Source organism: Columba livia, chromosome 1 (genome assembly GCF_036013475.1).
Source record: "Columba livia isolate bColLiv1 breed racing homer chromosome 1, bColLiv1.pat.W.v2, whole genome shotgun sequence".
NCBI classification, from domain to species: domain Eukaryota; kingdom Metazoa; phylum Chordata; class Aves; order Columbiformes; family Columbidae; genus Columba; species Columba livia.
The window spans coordinates 118,552,356-118,567,059 of NC_088602.1; the positions used below are offsets into that span (position 1 = coordinate 118,552,356).

The 14,704-nt window shown below is 39.5% G+C and overlaps 2 protein-coding genes across 5 annotated transcripts in view; one reads left to right on the forward strand and one right to left on the reverse strand.

Moving 5' to 3' along the window:
- The window catches only part of LOC102095755 (cohesin subunit SA-2), a 61,306-nt gene extending 57,589 nt beyond the window's left edge, over positions 1–3,717 (reverse strand). The window contains exons 1-2 of one of the 3 annotated variants that reach the window (XM_065074843.1): positions 3,579–3,717; positions 2,902–3,072 (exon numbers count right to left, since the gene is read on the reverse strand). In XM_065074843.1, coding sequence (XP_064930915.1) covers positions 2,902–2,936 — 35 coding nt within the window. In that variant the 5' untranslated portion in view covers positions 2,937–3,072; positions 3,579–3,717. Of the gene's footprint in view, positions 1–2,901; positions 3,073–3,578 lie in introns of those variants that run through there. The other 2 variants (XM_065074824.1, XM_021287647.2) reach the window with 2 other exon arrangements.
- A 20-nt stretch (positions 3,718–3,737) lies between these two features.
- GTPBP6 (GTP binding protein 6 (putative)) lies at positions 3,738–14,349 on the forward strand. 2 transcript variants are annotated; one of them, XM_065074884.1, is made up of 10 exons: positions 3,738–4,232; positions 6,461–6,598; positions 7,018–7,088; positions 8,430–8,560; positions 9,283–9,353; positions 9,793–9,951; positions 11,168–11,376; positions 12,749–12,897; positions 13,211–13,363; positions 13,846–14,349. In XM_065074884.1, the coding sequence occupies exons 1-10, from the start codon at positions 3,839–3,841 to the stop codon at positions 13,985–13,987; spliced, it is 1,617 nt and encodes a 538-aa protein (XP_064930956.1). In that variant the 5' UTR covers positions 3,738–3,838; the 3' UTR covers positions 13,988–14,349. The 2 variants fall into 2 exon arrangements, with proteins under 2 accessions (XP_064930956.1, XP_013222457.2); XM_013367003.3 differs by lacking the exon at positions 3,738–4,232 and adding an exon at positions 5,757–6,305.
- Positions 14,350–14,704: the final 355 nt, after the last annotated feature.

The following is a 14,704-nucleotide window of genomic DNA, read 5'->3' on the forward strand; positions in this document are numbered from 1 at the left end:
TGATTTGCAATTGCGACCACAGAGATTAGGTATCTCAAGCACCAGCAGAGACCTCCTAGTTGAAAAGGATAAGCAGCAAGAGACAGTAATACGCACTGCTTTTCTGACCGCAGTTAGCCCTTTCCAGACTCTTCTACAGATCACAAATAAACAAAAAGAATCCAAACGTGTTTGTCAAGGAGCTGCCTCTCCTACACGATTAAATCCTTTCACTCTTGATTTCAAAGCAGAATGCAACATTATGAGGCTGGACTAACTTGTTCTTACTTGCGCAGTTTCACTAGTACTACAACTCATATGCCAGCCAATGTTGTGGTAACATGTGTTACCTGTTTCTGTATCATACCTCAACGTAACACTCAACACACTTTCAAACAACTTTCCTGAATTGTTTGCATGTACTGTTTAGCAACTTACGTGACTCCACAACAAAAATAAATGCACTTCAGTTGATTAGAGCAACTATAATTGAGTCCAAGTTGGATTAAAACATCTAAATAACAAAAAAAAAGAAAAAAACAAAAACAAAAACCAAACAACACACAAAAACAGAAGGGCTGCAGGACAGTTCAGTTTAGTACTTGTCTGATCATGTACTGCCTTTTAATATCTCTGTCTAGAATACACTTCTTTGAAGCTTTAACTGATGCACCTCTTTCCCAGGAACATCCTGAAGTATGACACTACAGATGGCTCTGTGCTATTTACTTTGTCAGCTTATGCCAGGCAAAATGAACCTATAGCAAAAGGGGCTCAAAAAGTAAGTGAATGCCTGGTATATGGAACATCATGCTTGCCAAAGCTCGGCAAAACCTGAAAGAACGAGAAGACCGTTGATCTACAGTTTCCTCGCATTGTGCTAACAACGCCAAGTAAAATAGTATCTCTGTGATGGAACCAGTTGGAGTAACTTTCACACATGCACTAAGCATCTGTCTTAAACGCTCAACAAACGTAGCTAAGCATTAAATACTAATAAGCCATTTAATTTCTAAATTGTTTCAGCTATTAGTGTGCCACAGCACAGCGCAATGCCACAAGAAGCACCATGCTACAAAGACAACATAAGAAAAAGCAGAGATTTTTAAAATCCAGACACTATCAATACTGACATTTGTCCTTTCTCTTCTTTTTTTCTTCCTTTTAATACTGATGTTTCCAATAAGGCTATTCATAAGGCAGGTACTTAAACATTTGCAGAAACTAGAGAAGAGCCTAGAACTGAACCCCATGAAACCACTTAGAAATTAAATGAGATATTTTAATGTCGTTTTTATTTGCATAACTTTCTGTTGAAGAAACTGTAAACATAATTAAGACATTGCCTTATCTTCTTGAGCAAAACAGGAACTACTGTATCTAGTTGAGGATGACATGCGATCACCTCTGCAGTGATCCTTATACGCAACTCCATCGAGCATATTTTCAGCTATATGAGTGCAACAGTATGTTTGACACTAGTCTTCTATTTTTTTCTCCTATGTTAGTCTGCACCATAGTGACCATTTTTTTGCTCTACCCCAATTCACTTCCTCATACCCTGGTAAGAAACAGTTCTCAGCCATTTACTTTGTCTCCATCAGCAACCAGTCAGAAAGCATAGGCAGAATTCCAATCCTATCTCATCCTCATTTTCACATGGCCCACAGGCTCATTTTTATCTCACATTCCTGACACCATACAGTCTTTTCACTACTACTGATATAAAAACAGTTGAAGCAAGAAGGACACAAAGCCTTTCATCTAGGACTCATACACAGTATTGTTGTGAGAATTACTGATTTCAGTTTTCTCATTTTAATAAACACCTCAATAAACAGACTCAATGACGCATACTCAAAAGGAAAGCTACTTCTTTAGAAGAAAGATAACATTCCTTTCGCTGTGTAAAAGGAACAGTTAATCTTTTTTACTGAAGGAATCTTACCTGTAGATTTTTTTAAATATAAATTTCAAAACAACTGCTTCATCCTTTAGAAGCAACATAAGAAAATCAGCTAAACAACTGCCAGGTACCTTCCTGGCACTTCTGAAATGGAGAGGTACGCTTCAGATGAAACATACTGGAAAGGATATATAGGAAGCTGTATTACTTGCTTAATAACATAATCATTTAGGCTGGAAAAGACCTTTAAGCTCATAGAATCCAACTGTATGAAGCAAAAGAATGAAGTAAAAGACCTGGAGCAGACTTGCTCAGAATGTGACAAAATCAGCAAAGATTGGGCTCCAACGAGTCCAACGCATGCAACACTGGACATATAAAATGCTTCACGCTTTGAAACTTGATAAGATATGCCCAAATGTTTTAACTTTACCATTTAGTTATTTATGTCTGCTCTTTCTACTTCCAAATACCATTCCGTAAACAATTATGTGAATGTATTTAGCTCACAGATCATCTCAAATGATGACTGAAAAATACATTATAAAAGGGAGAAACCTTGATGTATGCCTGGTAAAAACAGGTAGAGAAGCAACGCCCCCCTCAACGCTAACAGGAAGAGTACAAATCACTTAGCACTCACTCTTCCCTCTCAGCACCCCAAATTCAACACTGAAATGAATGCACACATTGACTATGAATTATGTTTTTTTCAAAGTAGGTTCATTTGCACTGTAGTAAGTAAAGCAGAAAAAAAAAGCCTGTAAGGCAAAGGTCCGTGTCAATCAGAAAAAAAAAAAAAAGTATATTAAGAAGATGCTAAACAATACATACAAAGGAATAAAATGGACACATTAGTAACAAGACACGGTGCACAACAAATCCCCCTTTTTCTTTTTCCACTCCCACCCAAAATGACACATGGTAGACTGTCCCAGCATCTGCGGAGCACAAACTCAAGGGACAGCAGCCTAATTTACTACCAAATGTCAACAGGCAACCGTGCCAGGTCTTACTTTTGGCTGGGTAAGGTGTTGGGCTCAGCTATCATTTCCACTACATTATTTCAGCAGCGCAGGCAGCAGCTAACACGGACAGCACCGCTTCTCAGGAAACTTCACCAAGATCGGTAGTGTTAAAAACTCAACAAAGCTTCGGGCTCTTGCCGTTGAAACAGCCGTCAAAAGCTGCCAAGAAAATAAAATAAAAAGGGTTAATTCCGGGTGGTTCTCCTAAAATTAAGTCAGAACGCCTCCCGCAAACCAAGTCTGCAACTTCGAGAAATAAATCCATCCCAAGGGGAGCGTCCGGAGGCGGCACCGCCGCACCCCGCAGGAGCCCCGCCGCGGCAGCGCGCACGAAGCCGCCGGCGGTCAGCGGGCTGGCAGGGGCTGCACGGCCGGCCCGCCCGCCCGCCCATCCCTCCCTCCCTCCCTCCTCCTCCTCCCGCACCGGGCAGACCCCGCAACGCCGGCGGCACCGCACCGCGCACCGGCGGGGCCACCTCAGGGCCACCGCCATCGCAGCCGCCCTGAGGGGCGGCGGGTCGGCCCGGGACCGGCGGGACCTTCACCCATCCGTGCGCTCCCGTACACAGCCGCGCCGGGGGAGGCTAGGGGGCGGAGCGGCAGCAGCCGTGGCCCAGGCAGCGGCGGGACGAAGGGAGAGGGACAGCGCAGGACGCGACACTCACCTGCCGCCGGGGACGCGCCCTCTCCCTTCGCTGCGGCCGCTCAGGCCCCGGCTCAGCGTCAATCACGGCGGTGCCCGGGCACCACCCAGCCTATCAGAGGCGAGTATCGCTATCATGTGGTCCGCCACAAGCGAGTGGGCGGTGCAGGTTCGCGGTGCGCCGGTGCCTTTGGGGCTTCCGTAGCGGCCGGGGTGAGGGCGGAAGGACGCGTCTGGGACGGTCCTTTCCCGCTGCCCTGCCCGCGGGAGGGGTTGGGGGCGATGGGGCTCGGCCGCCTCTCGCAGGCGCTGCTGCTCAGCTGCCGGTGGGCGGCGGCGGCTCTCGGCGGGGCCCGCTGCCGCGGGGGGCCGCTCTCTGCCCGCCCGCTCAGCGCCGCCGTTCGCCTGCGGGCTCCTCAGCGGCCGCCGGGTAGGGGGGAGCCGCCGCGGGCGGGCGGCGAAGGGCGGTGGAGGGAGGCGGAGAGCGCCGGCGGGGATGATGATGATGATGATGATGATGAAGAAGAAGAGGAAGGTGACAGTGATGAGGAGGACGACGCGGCGCTGGAGGAGCTGCTGGGCCCCTCCCCGCTGTCCGTGGGGCCCGGCGCGCAGCGCGTGGCCGTGGTGCACCCGGCGGTCAAGTGGGGCCCCAAGAAGTCGCCGCTCACCACGGGTGGGTGTGTGGCCGCGCCGGGACCGGGGCCGATCGGGGATCCGCCGGCGGGGTTGGGCCCCCGCGGGTGCCGGCAGCCTGCCGTGCCGAGCTGCCTTCCCTCTGCGCTCGCCTCAGGTCCCACGCTCATTCCTGTTCTAAACATCTGCGGCCCGCGGGAACGCAGCTGGGAAATTGGTGCTGGTGGTGTGGGGGATGGAGCCAGGCTCTTCTCGGTGACAACCAATGATAGGACAAGGGGCAGCGAGTACAAACTGAAACACAGGAGGTTCCACTTAAATATATGAGAAGAAACTTCTCCGTGAGGGTGACAGAGCACTGGAACAGGCTGCCCAGGAGGGTTGTGGAGTCTCCTTCTCTGGAGACATTCAAAACCCACCTGGACGCCTTCCTGTGTAACCTCATCTAGGTGTTCCTGCTCCAACAGGGGAATTGGACCAGATGATCTTTTGAGGTCCCTTCCAATTCCTAACATTCTGTGATTCTGTGGGTAGGGCCGTGTTTACGGTGTTAAAACTGCCAAATATAAACTCAGAATACAGGTCTAGGTCAGTGTAGGTGGATAACGTTTTAAAGAGGATGCACCCAGGTGGCTGGCTGTTCCTCGACTTTGACCTGTGAATCACACTGACTTTGGGTCTTAGACAGCAGAACAGCTTGGTGCACAGAGTATTCAGCTTGTTTAAAGAAGCAGCCGGGTTTCCCCTGTATCAGCCACATGTTAGCGGCCTTCAACCCTCAGTCGTGCTGCCTGGCAGGGGCGGGGCAGGAGTTCTTCAGCTTTATGCTTACCCAGAAGTTGGCCAAAGAGCTCTCCTGTCCATAGAAGAAAGTGGTGAAGATGAGGTCCTATGTAACTAAGTCGTCCCATGGACTTAAAGGAGTGCACACAGGGATGCAATCGCAAATTATTCCTTTAGAAGGACCTTAGTTAGCACTGCTACTCTTGGATTTCTCTCAGAAATCTATGTAGCTAATACGTATACCTTAATGATGCATGCTTCAGATATATGATGAATGTGGCATAATGATGTTTCTCCAAGCAATCCTCTAATTACAGAGTTGCAATAGAAAAGATAAAGCGTTTTGTAAATCTGTTTTATATATGTGTCAATTTATATATGATACTCCTTGTATTCAAGTTCATTATGTGATGAACCTAGCTATAATTCAGTTTTGTTAGTGCTGCTAATTGTAATAAATTTTTGCTTTGCAGAATAAAGTTTGTAACCTTTTCAGAACCTACATAAGTATTCCTATTTTACAACTGAAAAAAAACAAACAAAAAAAATGAAGGCACCTTTCTGTCCAGACATACAGAAGAATAGCAGTGATCCCTTTCCATTTATTTAGGCCCTCCAGATGAAAAGCCCGAAGTCTGAACAAATGTTTTGGAATGATTGTAGGAACACCACAGGTGCAACAGGAAATCTGTGCATTTTACAAGGAACACTAACAGTATGAAGAGAAAGAGGATCATGATTATCTTTTAAAATATAATACCTTTTGGACCAAGGTAACCTTTTCAATGCATCAATTATGTTTTGCTATCTAGAGAAACTTCACAAATCCAATGAACAGAAGAATTTATTCTCACTTGGCAAATCAAAACTGGATCTACTGACCTGATGTCCATGTAGTCTTTAGGATTTTTGTGAAGTCCTCAAAAGTCAGTGCTTTGCCATGTAGATGTTTAAAATAAAATGCCCCAAAATGACAACCCAGAACGCAGGAGTGGAATTGGCTGGTTTTAGCAAGTCGTAGATCAGTGTAGGTCCTCTATGAATAAGAACCGGTGAAGTTAGCAGCAAGATGATGGTTTATAATATTGCCACAAAATGGCAAGGAATTTATCACATGGCTTTGTACTCATCTAAAATTACAGAATTTCTTTTCCAACTAGTAACTAATTTTACTTGTTGAGGCAAAAAGCTTGGTATTTTCTTTGCTGATGATACAGTTAATTTTTTTTTTTTTTTGAATCAGCAACCACAGAAATAACTTTTAGTGGCAGAAAGATGCTTTCTGTGGTAAAACTGCATCAAACTAGAAGTTTCATTATTCTGATTAGAGGTAAGACATTTTGCTCTTCGTGCTACTGCTTAAAATAAAATAACCTAGTAGAATATCAGTGTAACAGTCTTTACCTGTTCATGCATGTAATTATTGAAAAATCTGAGAAAGGTTATGTTGTTTGTTTGTTTGTTTGTTTTCTGGTGTTCCTAAAGCTGAATTACAGATTGCTGAAGCTGTTGCTCTTGTCGATACCCTTCAGAATTGGACAGTTTTAGATAAAATAATTATTCCTACAAAAAATCCGGACAAGAAGTTTATTTTTGGCAAAGGAAACCTTCAGGTTTTGACAGGTAAGGACTGAGATTTTTTCAGCACTGCATCATTCTAAATGGAAGACTTCAGTAACTGAACTGTTTAAGTATGAAAGCTGAAGAGAGAGAATTTTGGTTTTCCATCTTGCAGGTTTGCAAACAAAATTCAAAGAATTGTTTTAAGATCACAAAGGCAACACAGAATAGAAATAACCCATGCTCTCTGAAAATGTGTGAGACAACTCAATCCCTACGTTTATGTGATTGACATAAGTGAAACTGGCAGCTGTTTTACATAGCACTAAATTAGCGCAAATACAACTGTTCTGTGAAGAATATGATGACATTTGATATTTTATGAGCATTCTGCTCAGTGAAAAATGGTTTTATATTCTGTATATTTTAAAAAGATAATTGACATTTAACACTTTATTTTGTAATGGTTATCCATCTTTTAGAAAAGATTAAAAAATTGCCCCATGTGACAGCCGTCTTCTTGAATGTGGAAAGAATATCTTCACTAACAAAGGTAATTAAATATCATATCAAATCATATTCTTTACATCAGTGTTGTTCAGAAGCTGTTGATGCTGTGAGAAGTAGGGTCGGTTCTAACTCTGAATTTGCAAATGGTGATATATGAAGAGACCTAGACTGAGTTTTGTGGAAACTAAATGCGTGTTACATTTGTCCAGCTGATATATATGTTACCAGCTCTCATGCGTGACATTTTCCAGCAGCCTAATAGCTGTTTGCCACTAGCTCTACTTAAAATGTTGGAAAAGTTACCCAAGATCTTTTTCACAAAATAAAGAGGTGATAACACAGCTTTTGTTATGAAGAATGCCTACAGTTTGGATTAGTTTATGTGCACATATAGCACTATACTTATATGGATAGCATATTTTTCTGTAGTTCTGTGAGTGCTGTATTGTATTTTGAATATGAGGTGTAAGTTCAGAGCAAGTTTATATTTCAGTGTTTCGAATATTTAAACTTTAATTCCTAACAGTTAAAAAGAAACTATATTTTAAATGGATGGATTACACTGAGGGGAGGAGCATGCTTCACTTTTTTTAACAGTATGGCGCATGAACTGTAGATGTTCTTTCAAATGCTTAGAGAAACTGAAATACATAATTTTTAGTTTTTTTGCATGTACAGCATCATACAGGGTGTAAAGTGCATGTAACTGCATGCAAACGTTAGGGCTTTGCTGATAGTTTTGAATGTTTTCCCTGATCATAAAATGGACAGAGGTATTAAGTATCTCTAGAAGATAGTTATCTCAAGTGCTTCAATTTATGGATGAAATGAAAGTTAAAAATGTTTCATTTCAATTTCTTAGTTTTTATTCCCTGATTTATAGTATGAATACTTTTAGCACTGGATCTTAAGAGCAATTTAACAAGGCTGATTCAATAAAGTGTTTGAGAACATACATAAAACACTAGCATTCTGGATTTTAGAGATGGCAAACTACTGCATACTTTGAGTGTATCCTATCCTTTCCCATACCAGCACTTCATAATTATTTTTTGCAAGGACTTAACCACTGAGATTTGTGATTCTGAAATTCACTGTAAGAGCTGTTGTCAGAATCCCTTAAAGGCAATGGAAGGTTTCTCACTGAATTTGATGGGCCTAAACCTGAAGTTCTACCTTCTAAACTCTCTTTTTCACCTTACGTCATGGTCAACCGAATTTTGCCTTTGCACGCTCATTACCCATCCATTGAAGTGTAATTATGAGATCCTCTGAGTTCAAGTGTCCATCAGCTAAGTGTAACCATAGTGCTGTGTAGGAATTGGTGTACTGGTACTGCAGGGGACAGAAAACATGCAGGTTATTTTGTTTTACATGGCTAAAGAAAGAACTAGAAGATGCCTGGGGCGTGAAAGTCTTTGACAGATACACAGTTGTACTTCACATTTTTCGTTGTAATGCCCGGACCAAAGAAGCAAAACTTCAGATCGCATTGGCTGAAATCCCGCTTCTCAGGTACCTCGAGCTGTGCAAATCACATACTGATACTTATATATCCTAGTGACTATTTCTTCACAGCAACAAAAATAGTAATACTGTACTGTAAAGAAAAAATACACTGTTTTGGTGCTTGCTTAGTATGCTCAGTGAATGATTAGAGCATAGAAGTATTTACTTTAATGTCATTGTTTTAAGCTTCTGCAGTGCTGACAGGCAAAACCAGAAAGTGTTCAATAGAAAGTGTTCAAAATATATTTCTCATGAAAAGGTCTTGATTCTTTGTAATGCAGAAGATGGATTGCAATAATGTGTAGGAACTGGATATGTGAGTCCCATATATGATATTGATGGGTTTAATAAGAGAAGTTCTAAACAAGGAAGATTAAAGGAATTAATTTGTGTCTCAATTTTCCATGTTTCTACAGTACATGGAATAGAAATAATTGTACATGGAAGTTGGTGTGCGTTGCATGGATGTATTAGACGCATCCTTGGCTCTGAAATTTCAGAATAGCCTTTATAGTTTGCTAAGAGAGGTGTATAATTTTTCAAACCACAGTTGAGGAGTGAGCAAAATCTGGATTTTTTTCACCAGGCTGTTTGCCATGAGCAGGTGTCATTCAGAGCTCTGTCGTTTCGTGGGTTTATTTGTACTATTAGAATATCACTCCTGCTTCATATTTGGTAGGCATTGATTAAAGAAAATTGCTTCTAATTAACTGTTACTCCACTGCCAGGTCAAATCTGAAAAATGAGGTGGCTCAGCTAGATCAGCAGAGGGGTGGATCAAGATACATTATGGGCTCAGGTAAAGTCTAAATATTCTCATGCATTAGATGATATTTTTCCTTCACAGCCTTTAAACAAATTTATTTGCATCTTATTTTATTTGCAGGAGGCCGGGAGCTAAAACTAGGAGTGTTCTGCATCTGATTAAGTGAATCTACAAAAATTTATTGGAAAGTAACTTTAAGTTTCAGTCTGTACTGGCTCAATAAGTGGCCATGGACAGAGTATTTGCTGCCAGAGGGGTGTGTCATAAGTGTACATGGTTATTCTAGAATGCTTAGCATATGTTTCAATAATTATTTATCACTCTGTCTTAGGCAAGAGTACATGGTTTTAGTTGCTTATTTATAACTTCATATGCTCTAGTGATAACTCAGTTGATTTCCAAATGCACAACATCACTTGGTTTACTTTTTCTGTTGTAGACTGTTTGCCAACTATTCGTTTGTATTTTTCAGGTGAAACATTCATGGAAACACAGAATCGTATCTTGAAAGAAAGGGAACTTAAAATTAGGAATGCCCTGGATAAACTGAGAAGAAAAAGGTCTTTACTTAGAACTCAGCGCAAAAAACGCGAGTTTCCAGTTATCTCAGTAATGGGCTATACTAATTGTGGTAAGCAAAAACTTGTGAAATTGTAACAAGAGCTAACATTGTCTAATTTTGAATTAGAAACTCTAACCAGAATTTCATTTCCGTGTGAATAGGCTTTGTATTTTAATTAGTTTTTAAATTGTGTAATTAATATGTGTCAATTAGGGTATAGTTAGGAAACCAAATTATGCTTGTTGTAGTTAGATTCTTCTTTTTTTGCTGTCTTCAAGACATGTTTTGGAGAAATGCCTTGCACCTATTGTGCCAAGAGATTTTATATATAGTGCTGAAAACTGTACTACTAGTGTTCCTTTATATGAATCTTTCTTACTTGAATCTAAATAAAGATAAAAGTCATTTACTATTCCTTTTATTTTCTTATAGCTTACACAGTGGATTCTTACACAAGGCATAAATAGACTTTGGACTAGGTGTTTTTTCAGGTTACATTATTTTAAGACCATTTCATTTTCTTATCGGACCTTTATAAAAACAAGCTTACCTTATGCTAATTATGTTATCAGTTATGTACGCAAAGATTTGGATTACACTGTATGTTTTACTTAAATGTCATACTTCCATACTTTTAAAACTGAAGATTCAACAATGTGTGTATATACATATATATATATATATATATATATATAACAATTTTGTACCCATAGTTGAAATACTTTAACTAGGGTATATACTGAGCACTTTAGGTTAATGACTAAATTCTGTTAAATATTCACTGAATTAAATAAATGTCTCCAGTATTATGTTCATGAGGAAACACCCAATAAAAGCATAAACCTAATAAGCTACCTATTACTAGTGCTTCTGTTTATTGTTGGATTTAACAAGTAAATATTGAATTGTTTTATTTGACATCAGGATTACTGAGGGGTGCGTAAGTGTATGCTTCCTAATGCTGTCCTGGCAGCACTCTTCAGATAGTCTTAGAGGTGAGAGATGGGGGTAAGTCTCTTTGCAGGTCAGCTCAGTCTTTGATCATCTGGTGATTTTGCAGCATAGCTTCCAGATGTGGCCCTAAATCCACTTGCAAGTTATAAAAGTTAAGACTGTCTTTGGATTTCCTAACATCCTATAGACAACTAATCATAGGTTAGATTTAAATTAGTGAAATAGATATGAAAAAAACTGAAAAATATGTTACAACTCAACTGAGCCTTGCAATTTATATATTTTTACCTGAAAGAAGCCATTAAAATCTTGTCCTTTTTTCTTTAATTAGGAAAAACTACCTTGATCAAAGCCTTGACTGGTGAAGAAGGACTTCAACCCAGAGATCAGCTGTTTGCCACTCTTGATATTACAGCCCATGCAGGCTACCTGCCCTCGCGTATGGCGGTCATTTATGTTGACACTATTGGGTTTCTGACTGATCTCCCACATAACCTAGTTGAGTCCTTTTCAGCTACGTTAGAAGAAGTGGCTTACTCGGTAAGTAGTCGAGTATAAAAGTTGAGAAATCAAAAATATTTCCTTTTAGATAGTCCTCAGCCCTTCAAAAAAGGGGAAGTTAATTGGCATGCTGTTCTTAGTGAAGTGTCTGGCTGACTACAGTACTCTCCTAAGAGAATGAGGTAAATATCTTACCATAAGCCATTTTTCTGACACTTGAAATCACACAGAATTTGTAGATAGGAAGAGATTTGAGAAAGGGTTTATTTGGACTATATGTGTCCTTCTCCATGATATATTAACCAGCTAAATCAGATTTTGCTGCTTAAATGTATGAAAACCTAAACAGTGCATCAGAATAAGTTGAAGACAGCTTTCTTGAGTGAAATAAATGAATGAAATCAAGCCTCTGGAATGATTTTTTTTTAACTTAAGGTTTCCCATAGCAGTAGAAGTGGGCGATTGTGATGTGATGCAGGCAGCATGTAATAAAAATAAATGTGCTTTTCCAATCATTATCTGATTAAAGTTAGTTTCCTGTCTTATCGCACAGTGTAAAGCTGCATATACGCAGACATTTAAACAAAAAGCCTATATTGTCCAAGAGATAGAATTCAGTGGTAGCTGGGTGCCAAAATGCTGCTGAGGATTAGACTCTTCACCATGTAGTATAATAATAGGCCTTTCAACACCTGGGTGCAACTGTCCTGTTTGTCTCTCATTCTGAAGTGTTAAATGAAAGGCAATAAATTTCCTTTCAGTAATTTTCGGAAGTTTGAAGCGGTATCTTGAGCAAAGACGACGAAACATTTTGAATGTAAATATTGAATTTGGTTGCTTGGATTTTATCATGGCAAACATGACTGTGCCTGTACTTGTAACATAACTTTGTATAAAGCTTTCTAAGTGAAGCATCAGTAATAGTATCTTTGGAGCTAAGAATAAGGACAAGGAAAATTTTGAATTTAAAAATAGAATTACAAGGTACATGGGGTTTTTTCTTCCATTTTTGAAACTGTTTTTCAACCATTATTCTTCTAAAACCTTTTAAGAGTTCTCCAGTATTTTTGAAGCCTTATTGTTACACAGCCTTGGCTTTGAAAAATGAGATATTTTTTTTAAATCTGAATTTTGTAACTAGCTTGATAGACAGGGTTTGTTTCAGGGTTGATGGAGGCAACTCGTACTCACTGTGAAGTGAAAGACTAAACTGCTTCAGATTTTCTTCCATCATGGTACAAAAAACAGTATTGGTTTAATACTGGCATAATAGTTTATTTTACAGTGTTAACCTGCCAGTGTATTATGTAAAGCATAGGAAAGTATCTTCTATGAATTAGCAATGTAAAAATAGTATAAAATCTCTGGTGTGTTTCATTGAGTAACTCTCTTGTACATGTATGCTTGCTAGGATCTGATAGTTCACGTGAGGGATATTACTCATCCAGAAACCAACCTCCAGAAAGCAACTGTTCTGTCAGTTCTGAAGAATCTTAATCTTCCCAGCCATTTATTGGACTCAATGGTAGAAGTTCATAACAAAGTGGATTTGATAGAAAGGTAAGCAGGAGATGCTAAGTATACTTAAACATTTCTTATGGTCTGGAAGCTTTTTAATTCTTAGACTAGAAAAGAGCTCCCACACTTCTAAATACATTTAATAATGTTTCTCAGTCTTTTACATATGTAAATATAGTCTTTAAAAGAATTCATTATCTTTTAATTATTACAAAAGAAATCACTTGAGTCATACAAGAAATGGCCTCTGTAGGAAGGTGCTCTTATAAAGTAACACAGTTAAATTGCCCATGCTTGGAATATTTTCACAACTTAATCGTCATGAGTAGATGTGCTAGCAATTGTTACCTTTCAGATATAAACCCGCTGAAGAAAATGCTTTAGCCATTTCTGCTCTACATGGACATGGTTTAGAAGAGCTGAAAGAAGAAATAGAGAAAAAAATCTTGACAGCAACAGGGAAGAAAATTCTGACAGTTAATGTCAACTTAGAGGGATCACAGCTAAGGTAAATAATTTTGAACTGTAAGAAGGACTTGGAGACACATGAAACTCTTAGTCTTGCATGTCTTAAAATTTCCAAGTCATATCATACTGATTTTCATCTGCATTAAGAATTACAGGGATAATCATCAAAGTTTTCTGACCTATTGAGAAAAAAATATCCCCATTAGGTACCCTGGAGTCTGCTGCTGAAAGTGTCCTTCACAGAGTTCTGTGTGTTAGTAGAATAAAAGATACTTCCTGAAAGACCCTGCCATGGGTTCTGGAGCCAGGTTTCTGGTAAAAACACAAATCTGAAAGATTTAGGAAAACATTATACCCTATTTCCAAAGAGCAAGTAGCAAATGAAAAGCTAAGCAAAGGACTTCATCTTTTAAGGTGTTAAATTACCCAGACTGGGACATGTTGACCTAAAAAAAAACCAAACATGTTTTATGCAGTATGATGTCATACCTTTAAGATGTTAATATGCTTTTACTTTTACAGTTGGCTCTATAAAGAAGCAACAGTTCAGGAAGTGGAAGTCATGCCTGAAGATGGCACAGCCAGAGTGAAAGTGATAATCGGCAATTCTGCGTTTGGCAGATACAAAAACCTCTTTCCTAACAGTAAGATTTTTATGCCGTGAAACTGCATCCTTTTCAAGGAAAAGAAACTGATCTCATTAAGAAGATGTGAAGTGAACTTAAGGACTTGTGGGTTGAAGAGTGTTTTTCTTCCCCAGTTGATGTTTTTGATGCATTTTAGAAAGGGCCACTGCTTCAGACAGCTTCTCTATGGAAACAATAAGAGCTTTGAGCTTCATTCTCTCGGCAAGTGCAAGGACAGCACTGAATTTTTAATGTTGAAAGAGTTGTTGGTGACAAGCTGTGGACCTGAAACACAGGGAAATCATGGGAGAGCATCTGAATGAACCTTTAGAAAAATACTAAGTTTCTTACATAAAGTTTTTTATCCAATTTTTCAGAATAAAATATTTATTATAGCTAAGGTGTCTCAGATGGTCCTCAGTAAATGAAACTTGGTGAACAAAATGTTGCTGGCTCTATATAAATTATACAGATAAGTTAATGTGTTTTGCTTGAATACATATTTAAGTAAAAAAACTGCCACATCTTACTGCAGTGAAGCAAAAACCATAGATTTGTATATTTAAGCAATAAACATAGTTAGCTCTGTATATCTTTTACCCATACTGTTTTCTTGCCTACAGCAATTTATCCACAATACTTATTACTGTGTTAGTTCTAAAAGAGAAGACATTTAAGTTACAGCAAACCATGGATTTTATGTGAAATTATTTCACAAAGCAAAAAAAAAACAAAACCAAACCAAAACCTGATCC

Bases quoted from the DNA above. Each gene is read 5' to 3' on its own strand.
- GTPBP6 (XM_065074884.1), top strand. From the start codon at position 3,839: ATGGGGCTCGGCCGCCTCTCGCAGGCGCTGCTGCTCAGCTGCCGGTGG. The intron at 9,354-9,792 runs GTAAAGTCTAAA...TGTATTTTTCAG, and splicing joins AAGATACATTATGGGCTCAG to GTGAAACATTCATGGAAACA. The intron at 12,898-13,210 runs GTAAGCAGGAGA...GTTACCTTTCAG, and splicing joins AAAGTGGATTTGATAGAAAG to ATATAAACCCGCTGAAGAAA.